The 12,512-nt window shown below is 43.6% G+C and overlaps 1 protein-coding gene across 1 annotated transcript in view; it reads right to left on the bottom strand.

Annotated features, from left to right (window-relative positions):
- Positions 1-8,477: 8,477 nt before the first annotated feature.
- Positions 8,478-12,512, bottom strand: part of cbx7b (chromobox homolog 7b) — a 31,242-nt gene continuing 27,207 nt past the window's right edge. The window contains exon 6 of the mRNA XM_084322699.1: positions 8,478-8,986. Coding sequence (XP_084178825.1) covers positions 8,787-8,986 — 200 coding nt within the window. The 3' untranslated portion in view covers positions 8,478-8,786. The remainder of the gene's footprint in view (positions 8,987-12,512) is intronic.

The following is a 12,512-nucleotide window of genomic DNA, read 5'->3' as shown; positions in this document are numbered from 1 at the left end:
TATACTCTCTTTTCTGGACTATTTTTGTATCACAAACTACTGTATTTGCAAATCTGGTATGTCATAAATGTATAGATGTAGCAGTACTGTCTTATCTGTATGTCGTGTGTGTCATATGTTATGATGAATTGAAAATGGGGGACCCTGATGTAAACAAGACGAAAGTCTTTCTCTGGTCTGCATCCCCTTAACAATTGTATGTATTGAGCTGTACTGCAATCTGTTAATAAAGTTTTCAATCAATCAATCAATCAGACTTCTTAGAACGATGCACAGCCCCAGCCAGAGGGATTCCAATTATGTGCAATACCGGCTGCAAGGCGTTAGGCGGCGGTATTGGCCTTTTGCGAGCTCAGACCCATTCCCAATGATAACGTCAGGCTGGATGGATGAAAAATGAATGGATATAGCGAATAAAAGAAATAACGATTAAAACCTGACTTTTCTCGTGATTGGCGCTCAAGCGATGGCGAGTTAACCCGACTTTTTCCGTGATTGCCGCTGAATCAGTTAAAGTGGCTGTAGTGTAAGTGGTATTTCTTTGTTAAAATAAGTTAATTAGCTCTACATTCAAACAGCCATCACTGATGTAGTGTTTGGTCAGTAACATGGGTCTCCCAGTCTTTCCGCTCTGCAGTAAATGCAAAATACATTTTCTGGTATCCCGTTCCCACTTTATCCAATCAGGAGAGAGTACCCTAGATATTATTTTTTACTTATTTCAAGAAATCTTGCCAAGCCAAATTATTTTACTGCACTGGTAGATTATTTCGCTTGTTTCAAGCACATAATTGCTTTTGTCAGACCATTTTTGCAGTGTGTAGTTCTCTCTCTTAAAGTGGGAACAGGCTACCAGGAAATGTATTTTCTGTTTACTGCAGAGCGGAGGGACTGGGAGACCCATGTTACTGACCAGACACTCTATATCAGTGATGGCTGTCGGAATGTAGAGCTATTATTTTAACATATAGACCAGTTATTTTAACACTTTGAATGCCCAGCAGGGGGCGCACATTTAGTGCTTGAATGCCCACCATCCACTTCAATGTTAACGTTAATATCGCCTAATCTATGTTTTAAATTATGGCTATGTGTCTAATCTGCCCGTCGCATTATCAATGACCCATTTCCAGTCAACATTGTCGAAGCGGATTGTTTTTTTATCGGTTCATTTCCGTTTTATAGCATTTTGAAAAGCCCTCGTTTTCAAGAAGAAAAAAAAAGGATCCCTGATAAACGCTGATGTACTGTAATATTCTAGAACGTTGTCATTGTTCGGCCTATTTATGAATCGTTTTCAAATAAATGCTAGATTATCGATAGTATATGTGTACGTATGCACGCTGGTGCCGCAAGCTGTAAATCGATTCTCTTATTTCCTGATCACTCGCACAGTCAAAACAGCCATATCACATATAGGGGGAAAGCTTATATCTCCGTGAAAAAAGGTCTGATTATCCTAATACTGGTAAAATAGATTCTTTACCTGAGATCAGATGGTATCCAAATGGCTTATTCCAATTCCTGATCGACCATTCCAAAAATCGATCCTTTTATTGATCCCACGCGTATACTGTAAAACAGCGTATACACGCTGTGCTGAGGGTCCAACATGAAGCTGATCGGCCCCGGTTACATGCGTGAGAAGTAAAATGTGGAGTCCGGGTTTTTTTCCCCCATGTATTTTCATTGAGTCCAATCCAAAAGGGTGAATTACCATCTGGGAGACGATAGGGGGCGCTTTTTTCACATCTGAGCGCCTGGGGTGGCTGATTTACCAACGGTAGACTCGGTTGATGAAATATGAATTCAGATCGCTAATAAAAAAAAAAAAAGAGAGAAAAAATGAATATTCTCGTTATGGGCATTCAACCCGCGGGGGGTAAACCCGAGAAAACTCGGGTTGGGCATTCAAAGTGTTACAACAAAACACCTCTGGCCAGACGGTCTTGTCTGTTAGAGGTGGTGATCTGTGGAACAGTCTACTGTCTACCCCCAACAATAAGAGAATGTCCAACCTATAGTTCTTTCAAAAGTCAGCAAAAAGTATGGCTAGTCTCAAATCAGACCTGTACACATTGATATAAACTATGTGGGGCTGTCTTAATGATGTTCCATGTTTATATTTTCCCAGATGTTTTTATATTTGCCATGTCTAACCTTTTTATCCACTAGGAGCAGCCTTTAACTCCTGGCAGGGAGACTGCCTATGGAAACTAGCCTCTGGCTAAATGGTTTGGTGCATTTACGTTCTATGTGCATTTTATGTTCTATGAATGTTCATCAATGTGCTTGTCCCTCTTAACAAATAAACGCAATGAAATGAATGAATGAAACACCACTTACAGCACCTTTCAAGTGATCAATTACAGCGGATCCATCTGAAGTAGGAGATTGTAAATCTCGGTACTAGCAGTGAGGGGAAGTCTTAGTTGATTACCAGCTAGGTGACCAATGGGTTCTTAGGAGGATTGTAGTCAACTACAACTTAAAGGTAGAATCTCTAATGCCGTCAAACGGTGACCTCTCCCCGCTCAACTCCAACCCACACATCAGACCAAAACTAAAACAAAGTGCAATACCAAGCGGGACCCTTTTGCCTAGAGGTCGCTTGTTTGAGGGCATAAGAGTCTACCTTTAAATTGCCAATCTTGAAGATCTCCATTTCATAGTCTTGTCAGAAAACATAAAGTACTAATTGACCACAGGAAAAAGGGTACATAATGTATGTTATGTTATAGCCATGAGTAATATATTTATGCTTTGTAATATGACTCACCACTACACTAACGGTTAACCCACCCACCCTGATATACACAGTAATACTATGATTATGTAATATATGTACTTATTTGTAATACATAGACATTGGGCCTCATTCATGAAGCGATATAAGAACAGATTTCTAGCATTTCTTCTTATTTTGTTCTTACCTGGGATTCAGCAATGTTTTCTCTTAGGCAAGACCAAATTCTAAGAGTGGTCGAGAGCACAAGTACCCAGATGAGAAACATTAAAAAAAAAAAAAAAAAATCATTCATAATAATAATAATACATCAGATTTATATAGTGCTTTTCCTAATGCTCAAAGACACTTTACAAAACAAACAACACAATACAGTTTTAGTAGATACAATAAAAAAAATATATATAAAAAAGGTGAGAGGACGGAGTTCATGGGTTGAAAGCAAACCATTGGTCAATTGCCCCAAAATACGACTTTATAAACCCAGAACTTTTCAATAATAATAATTATAACTTATTGTGTGCGTTCTGCTTCTGAAATTGATTATATATTGCTGTTAGAACAGTTAGATGCTCTGGCTGCCCAGGCCGTACGCATAGAACGCATATTTACAACCTCTCCTCTCTTCTCTTCTCTGCTCCACACCTACAAGTTCTGAGCGCACTCGGGGTTTTAGCCACAGGGACCTTTCAGAGAGAGATGACGGGTGACAGATCCGGAATTTCCCAACCTACTGCACGATTGGTTCTTGACAAGCACGCAGTCGTTCAGTATTGACAAAGCCTACTTTGCTGGAACGATTTATTTCGCACTATACAGTACGTATACGTATAAGTCTTTATTTGTCATCAGATTAAGACACACACACATGCGATTAGCGACCCACAGGAACACACACACATGTACTGAGTCGCGAGTCGTGAGACATTTCAGTTTAACTCATTGACCGCCGGGGATTAGCCTCATCCTGCACCGCCACCGCTGTAAACGATGGGAGTCGCTCATCTTGTTTGCAGGGCTATAACTATTTAAATATTATAGCTATGGATGCAATACTATGGCCCATTTGACATCAAGTCAAGTCAAGAGTTAGTGATTGTGCATAATACAATAATACTAATATAAATATAATAAGAATCCAATAGAACGACATTGTGCAATAATACAAGTAATCAAAGTAAGGCATATCAGTATATGTACATGCATTTTTACAGAGCATGGTAGGACATGCTAGGTCCTGTGGTAGTGCAATACACTGTTAGCTATGGATGAGGCACTGGGTCTTTATGTACACTGCTATACAATGCTATATTATACAATCTCAAGTTATACTATACTATTCTTAAAGTGACCTTTCCTTTTGTAAAGTGACCATAAGTGTGAGCGTGTACAGCATGAATGTGTGTGTGCTCATGTTAAAGTGGCTGCTAGTTTGTGAGCGTGTACAGTGTGTTGTGTGTGTGCTCATGTGTGCTTGTGTGTGGAGAGTTCAGTGTTCAAGGCTCTGATGGCCTGGGGGAAGAAGCTGAGCCGAAGTCTCTCTGTCCTAGTTGCTGGTGTTCGCAGGCGTTTGCCTGACCGCAGCAGCTTGAACAGGCTGTTGTTGGGGTGGTGAGGGTCTTTCATTATTCTGCAGGCTCTGGATTTGCACCTCTTGTTATATATCGAGTATCTATCGTTCAAGATGTGAAAAAGGAATCTTTTTTCCATCCATACATTCCCATTTTATACCGTGGTGAATATAAGTATGGTTTTAGAGCGGTTTAGGGTAATTCCTGGGAGGCCAGTAATAGGCTGCGACGCATATTATACTTAATCCATTTCGTCCCTATACACGCTACAATTAAAAATTTTAATGCATATGATCGGTATATTATGTTCCATCATGCATGCATGAAAGGGGGGGGTCGGGTCGTTTCTGATTAATTGATTGTCAATAACGGCATTCGTTAGTACAACAGCATACGCTGATCAGGGCGATGGCTATGAAAACAATACACAACCAAGCTGAAATTGACATTAAATTGCTCTTACCTGTGGCCGGTGAGATTCCAAAAAGAATATTCCAATTATTTGATTGCCATCTGCTAGATCGTATGTCCATTTGGGCCACGACATAACCCCCCACAGCATAATGAATCGGGCATCCCGAAAACTATTCAATGCGATCAGGTGAAGATCTTGATCCACGTTACTAGAAAACTCTGCCCGGATGACTTTCATCTACGCACAGAGAGATAGAGTCTCAAATGGAGTGCAATATCGGCCGCATACCACCAGGCGGCGGTATTGGACCTTTGCGATCTCAGACTCATTCCCTATGGTACCACAGCCTTCCTGGATGATTTATGAATGGAAATAGCAAATAAAATAAATAACGATCAAATAACGAGTATACTCGTTGTTGGCGTTATTCGATTGGCGGCCAATAACGAGTATACTCATCGTTGGCGGGGAATGAGTTAAGAACAGGTTGGATTCATCATTCAACACACCTGGGTAAGAACGGATTTGGACTTTAAGAACGGCTTGATGAATGTGGCGGTGGCTTTTCTTATTTTTCTCTTAATAGACAGGTAAGAAAGAATATAAGAAACATAATAAGAGAGTATTGGTGAATGAGGCCCATTGTACCTTTCAATACAATATGTGAATATATTACTTATGGCTATAGCAATGTACATTATGTACCTTTTTCCCTGTGGTCCATTAGTACTTTATTTACTTAATTCATTTTAAGCAAGATCTTTTCCCGCGAATGTCACAACAGACACCCAGTTCATAATACTTGGTAATGCTGAATAGGCAAGGGCTTCCATCAGTGGGCCATAGGCTCATTCATCATTGTGTTATCTCATTCGCTGATAGATAGTGACTTAACAGACATTTAGTTGAATGAAGATCTTCAAGATCAATTACATTTCTTTTCCCATGGGGTATTGTTTCCATGCGGAGTAAGTTATTGAAAAATAAGCACATCCGTGGCAGTACGACAATCACAAATATGCTTTGGTCTTTAATAAACAGTCAAAGATTCAAAGAGGTCATGTTGACTGCACTCACTTGCAGGACAATAACGTGGGGAACTCTTCTCTTACAGATATGTTTAATAAATGGACTATTCCATCGGTAAACAGAATCCCATGACTTACTAGTAGTCGACTAGGAATTTCTTCCATCGAGGACAGCCTTAAAGGAACACGCCAACATTGTGAGAAATGCACTCAATGTCTCCAGAGTCGGACAAGAAGATAGATACTGATTTCCTCTCTGCACGTTCAGTAGAAACCTATCCAGCTGCAAGCTAGCCTAGCTTAGCACAAATTAATGGAAGCGGATAGGGACCACTAGCCTAACTTAACACTCTGGGAGAGGTGTTTTTGGCCAATAGCTAGGCTAGTGGTCCATAGCGTGCAGAGAGGAAATTAGTATCTACTTGTCTGACTCTGGGGAAGACTAAGTGCATATCCCATAATGCACTTATGTGTTCCTTTAAAGGGGAACTATGCTCAATTTCAGAATGTATACATCATTCCTATGGTCTAAGACAGTACAAAGATATTAGTGAAAATGAACAACGCTCCCAAATCCAGAAATTATGCTAAAACTCAAATTTGTGATGTCATAAGGTACAAAGTCTGAAGCCTCTCCATAGACAAGTATTCTATCGTCTTTTTACAGATGACACAGAGCACCTAGATCTGTAGCACCCAAAATATAGCAGCTATCTGAGGAAATATACATCAACCAATATATCAAACGTTAGCTAGTCAACAATGCAAGACATTGACGATGATTCTGACATCCGAGGTAGTAACCCATTTAAATGACAGATCATAAACAAGGACATGACTGATACAATTCAACTCAATGTCGGCCGAACTGAACGTTTTCACACATGGCACCAATGTGCGTTCACACGCTACACAGTGACCCTTCCTTCTTTTATAGTTTCCTCGCGTTGCAACAGGAAATACACGCGGGTCCTTTTATAATGTTATTATTGACTTCCAAACCATCTATAAAAACTCAAACAAACATTCTGTGGGTCCACAAAACCAGTCTCCCATTCATTGTCTACATCACAACTTTGATTCTTGCTTCTCTGGTTTCTGGCGTTGGGAGAGAGAGTCGCTCACGTTCACAAATATTGATTGAACGTTCCTGGGCCGATGACCATAATAACACGGTGGCCATTTCGCTCCTATGTCGTGCTCAGGTTAGGATTCCTTTCCAACCGGTTGTAAGGGAATCCCAACCTGAGCCACCGTGTGAATAATGGTCAATGGAAATAACATATTGGAATTATTTGGGTGGTGTTCCCCTTTAAAAGGGAGGTAACACTGAACTGGATCATATTAAACATGTGCAACATTTATTTTAGAAGTACAATAGAAATACTTATCCTATACACACACGCGCACACACACACACACACATACACACAGACATTTTATGGACTCGGTAGGATAATATGCAGGTTCACTACATGACAAAGTGCTAGGGTTCTCTGCTCCGTGGACAGAAGCAGCACAAGCGACCACATGAGGCAATATTGAAATCGAGGTGCTTGTCTCGTCGTTGCTGTGAGTCCTCTATGGCGTCGGCATGGCAGTCATTGTTGACGGTATAAAAAACGATTCAATTATGTCGTCTGTGTGGCAAATACACAGGTTTCTTTTTTTTCTTTTTTTCCTTTTTTTAAAGAATAAATAGTTTTACATTCAGTTCGATATAGAAAAATAATGACTAAAAATACTTGTACATCTCCCCTCCAGGTACCCCGCTCCTCTCCTCGCTCTTACGTCTCCTCGCACCCCTCGTCTTCAAGTCAACAGGGAGGGGAGGAGCATTTACCAATAGAAAAAAACACACTGTGGGACAGTTAGTGGTGTGTGATGGGTGTGTGTGTGCATTCATCCGTGCGAGTGTGAGTGTGTGTGTATTTATCCGTTTGTGTGTGTGTTCTTGTGAGTGAGGGTGTGTGTGTGTGTGTGTGTGTGTATTCATCCGTTTGTATGTGTGTTCTTGTGAGTGAGGAGGAGAGAGATAGAAAGACAGAGGAAAGAGAGAGAGAAAGGAGAGACAGAGGAAAGAGAAAGATAACCCTTGAAGCTCCACAGGCGAAACAACAATATGCAACATCAGGCACTTCCTATTCCCTGGAGCTCCATGGTCACACACACACACGCACACGCACACACACACACGCACACACACACGCACACACACACACGCACACACACAGCTCCAGATCACAAGACGCTGACCCATCATCCTCGGAGTGTGGGATAAACAACTTTCGGACCAATGGGACGCCAGCGGGGAGATTCCACAGGGATGACACATCACGTTCATGATGTAAATACAGTGCAACTTCAGTCCAGTCTGCTCTCTAGGTCCAGGGCTTCTAGCTTTTTGGTACAAGTCTCAGATTTCACTCGTATGGAGGGGAGGTGGGGGGGGGGGCTAGGCTCGGCTCGGCCTACAAAAAGGAGGACGGAGAAGGTTGTATATCGACACATTGATATGATTGGTACTGGAAGAGAGAAGCATGCAGGCGGATCAAGGATTTTGAAACGCATACAAAAGACACTAAAGACACTAGAGCCACGTGTTGCAGGCCACAGTAATAACAGTCTAAGTGTTTACGGGTTACAGGTATTTGCACTGTATTCTAGTATACGACTGACAGCTACTAGTTTATTGAGATTATGTACAGTACACTTCCAGCGTTATCCTGAATAAGCCCTTTTCCTGGCAGCGATTTTGACCCGTCATAGATGGGTAAACAAAGGTATGCCCGTAGATAAGAGAATAATTCATGTCATATATCTATGGATACACGCTTGTTTACTGGTTTAGGACAAGTAAAGATGGCCGTTGTGAGAAGGGCCTATGGTAGAGTAGAGACGTGGGGAGGGGGGTGCACCGTTGGAGGTGGTGGGTGAAAGGTGGAGGAGGCCGGAGAGAGAGAGGGACAGGTCGCAGAACACCAGCCTCTCTAGACGATGCCTCCCCACCACCCCATGTTTGGGTCTCAGACCGCCAAGCCCCAGTCTCTGAAGAAGCCCTTGGCCACCAGTGCCTCGCGGAAAGTCACCGTGAGGGAGTTGATGGTGACGTCGGTGACCGTCACCTCCCCGGGGACAATAGCGGGCCTCCAAACGTCCGACTTCTGTGACGCGATGACCTCCTGTGGTCCAATCGCAGAGCTCCACTCGTCTGCCCTCTTCTCCCCTGGAAAGGAGGAATGTGGAGAGAGGGGGAGAGAGAGAGAAAGAAATAAAGAAAGGGAGAGAGAGGTGGGGATTGAGCAGGGAGATAGGGCAGAGAGTGGGTAGACAGAGAGGGAGAGAGAGGGGCAGAGGTTGGATTGCATTCAGACAGTGATTGCATCAAGTCCATCACGTGTTTGTTGTTATTGAGTTAACCTCCCCGGAATTACCTGGATAGTTTATCTCGCCTGTGATAGATGTCATAAACTGACAAAGACAGATAAAGGCCTGGGTGCGTATGCCTGAAGGAGACAGCTGCGTCTGTACCAGTGAGTGTTCAGGAGGGAAGGGTCCACATGCCCTCTTCCAAAGCACCCATTAATGTTTGGATGCAAGAGATGAGTCGACTCAAGTTTGAGCAACTATTGAAATGGCCCAGATTTTCTTTGAATGTGACATAATGATAATTATACACTGCTCTTGTCACTCCCTAACTGATTTTTTCTTAGCAGTATATACCTTCATACGAGGCTATAAACTGTTCGTCGCTAATATCCATTGTCCCTGTAGTCACTAGTCACTGTCACTCATTTGTTTAGATAGTGAAAGAATAGTTTAAAGGTGCTATGGATACCATTTTTATGTAGACTTTTTCTTTTTTATTCACTTTTAGTGCTAGGGAAATAGAGTAACAGAGGTCTGAACTTGAGTTGAACTTGAACTTGTGTACTCAAATTTTTCTGTAGTGGTTGCAATATCCCCCCCAAAAAAATACTGGAAAACACTGTGGATCCATAGCCTGAGGTCTTATGTAGTACAGGTCCAAATTTTATAAAAATCCATTCAAAAATGGGTCTTTGAGAGAGATCCGGGTAAACCGTGTGCCAAAAAAGAAAAAGGGTCCCCAAAATCCATTTCCTCACCCACGGCCATTCATTCGAAAAGTGATTCACTTCTGGTTTTCACTCGTCAACTTTCACCTAGATCCCTTATTCGCACGTAGGGTATCATTGGAAAGCTACAGTCATTGGCTACAACGCTCACTAATCATTTTCGCCATCAGCAGATGATTGGCAGTTCTGGAGCGTTGGGAGTCCAGGGTGGTCATCTTTACACGCTGCGTAACAAGACTCTCACCTGACATATCGTCATGTAACTTGAGAACCAAGGCATGGATTTGGTAGAGTGAGGTGGCGTTCGAACGGCAACAAATATACCTTTTGAACAGTAATTTATATGTCCAGCGAAAAATGCAGCCCCGAGCCGCTAGACGCTCGCAAAGTTCTGTGACTTTGTGCATTCCGCCGGTGGGCATGCCGGGATGTATACATCCCGTGCACGTTAAAGGTCCCCTGTTTCGCTATTCCTTTCACTATTTGGGCAATTTTACACAATTCCTGTGAGTCTATGGAACACATCTGTAAGTCTTTTTTCAAAAATATTCATTGTTACAAAGGGTCAGATTAAACCGAATATATATATTTATTGATTGATATATATTGCATAATATTTGTATATCGTTTGATATCCCTTGTATATTCCTTGTACATATACACGGAATGTCCCTTTAGCCTACTATAGCCCATAATATTTCATTCTCCTATTGGATGGCGTGCCACCAGGCGCCAGTGACTTACCCCCCAGAGCCGCCTTGAAAGCTACCGACAGGACTTGTCTCAACATGCCCGCTTCTGCCCAGGGCTACGAGACAGTGAGCAGGCTGGCACTCGTTTATCCCCCGTACATATAAATATGGCGCGGCGAATACAGAACTTCCTTTTCCAGTTCCCCCCTTTTCAGTTCGAGTTGAAGTTCAGTCTTGTTCAGTTACCCAAGTGACGTCTCACCCACCATGCAACATGCGGTAGAGTAGGGCTCGTATTGCCTCAAATAGAGTCGTGTTATCCTACTACGTTTGTTCAACGTATCGTTCGCTATTTACTAGTAAGCCTTCATTACGAGTCAAAGACCACGTGAAGTGAGTAATTGTGTGTCTACATAGAGCACTTATTGCCGCGTGCTAATAGGATAGTAACGTCAAGTTCAACTGTGAACTACCGTGGACCACGGAGGATTTACACCGGTGATTGCAGAGCCCTTTCCGGCAGGATTATTATTCTTCATTGCTTTGACCAAGCTGCTGGAGCAGAGAACCGTCTACCCCGCTGCTGTGTGGGATCTACCGTGAGGACATCACTCGAGCCCGTCTCAAGGAGAGACTCCACGGCTTCATCTGTGCGGCGCGCACACTGGGACCAGCTGCCGTTTTCATCCGCTGCTCCAGGGAGTAAGATCGCCCCCCGAGCAGGGCTTGTATCGTCCCTGTGGAACCATTGACTTTGTATAGAGCATTGCCTCCCCCTGCTGGCTTACAACCGGTAGTACCCCCCCCCTTCCCAGAGTACCATAGATAATTCCTAATATTCAGTATTGACCTGCCTACGCACATTCTTTGCCTTATAAGCGCATCTAAGTAATGTAATGTAATACTATTTGATGTAATAAATATTCTAAACGAGTATTTGTGTGGAAACCGTTTCATTGTGGAGGAGTTCGCATCTGATATACTTGTGTACGGTATGGCCAGTAATGTACATAAGACGGTAGTGGTTTAATGATACCAATACTTGATTAATACAGTCAGGGAATTGTACCCCTCAGTTACAATTTGGTCCTTCGAGCCGGATAATAATTAGCGTAATATTAATATAATATTAATATTGACATGGCCGATGACGAACACTCCACAAACGGTTCTCCTAAGCTAGATCGCCCGCAGCGCAGACGGCAGCCACCTCCCTATCTAGAGGCATACGCTGTCAGTCCAATACCTAGCTTTAAAGGGAACTTAAATACGGATAAAATAACTAAAACGGATAGTAAAATTATGTCCGACCCTATCAACCAGGCTACCCCGCCAACAGAGGTCCTAGTGGGTTCTAATGTAACTGACCAAACTCACAGTGGGGACCAGGAGGGAACTGACACGACTTTATCCCCAGACAACGCCGACGAGGTAGTCCCCGGAGCGCTCCAGGATAAAGAAAGCCCTCCCGGGATGGAACCCGACCCACCACAAGAAGAGACGCGCACCCAGGAGATGGATCTCCTCGGTACGCAACAGGAGAACGGGTCTCCAACAAGTACTGCCGGGAGCCGATCGCCCCGAACGGCGTCTTCCCCCAGCGCGGCGGACAAGATGCTGGCTCAAGCACTCATCGCCACCCTGGCAGCCTCCACCGAACGCGATCGACTTCAAGCGCAACAGACGCGCGAGCGCGAACATTTTGCAGGCGAGCGAGAGCGCTTCCAGGCGCAACAAAGGAGTGAAGACGACCGCATAAGACTGGAGACCAGACGCCTCCAGACAGAAGAGAACATTGAGAGAAGCCGCGCCGATGCACAGCACGCCGCCGCCAATGCACAGCACGCCGCCGCCAATGCACAGCGCGACGTCGCAAATGCCCAGCGCGACGCCGCCAACGCACAGCGCGACGCTGCCCAGGCCAGCGCCAATGCGCAGCGCGACGTCGCCAATGCCCAGCGCG

This window comes from Notolepis coatsorum (genome assembly GCF_963971535.1).
Source record: "Notolepis coatsorum genome assembly, chromosome: 10".
Lineage (NCBI taxonomy): Eukaryota > Metazoa > Chordata > Actinopteri > Aulopiformes > Paralepididae > Notolepis > Notolepis coatsorum.
The sequence above is the reverse complement of the archived record's forward strand: the minus strand, read 5'-3'. Positions and strand labels throughout refer to the sequence as shown.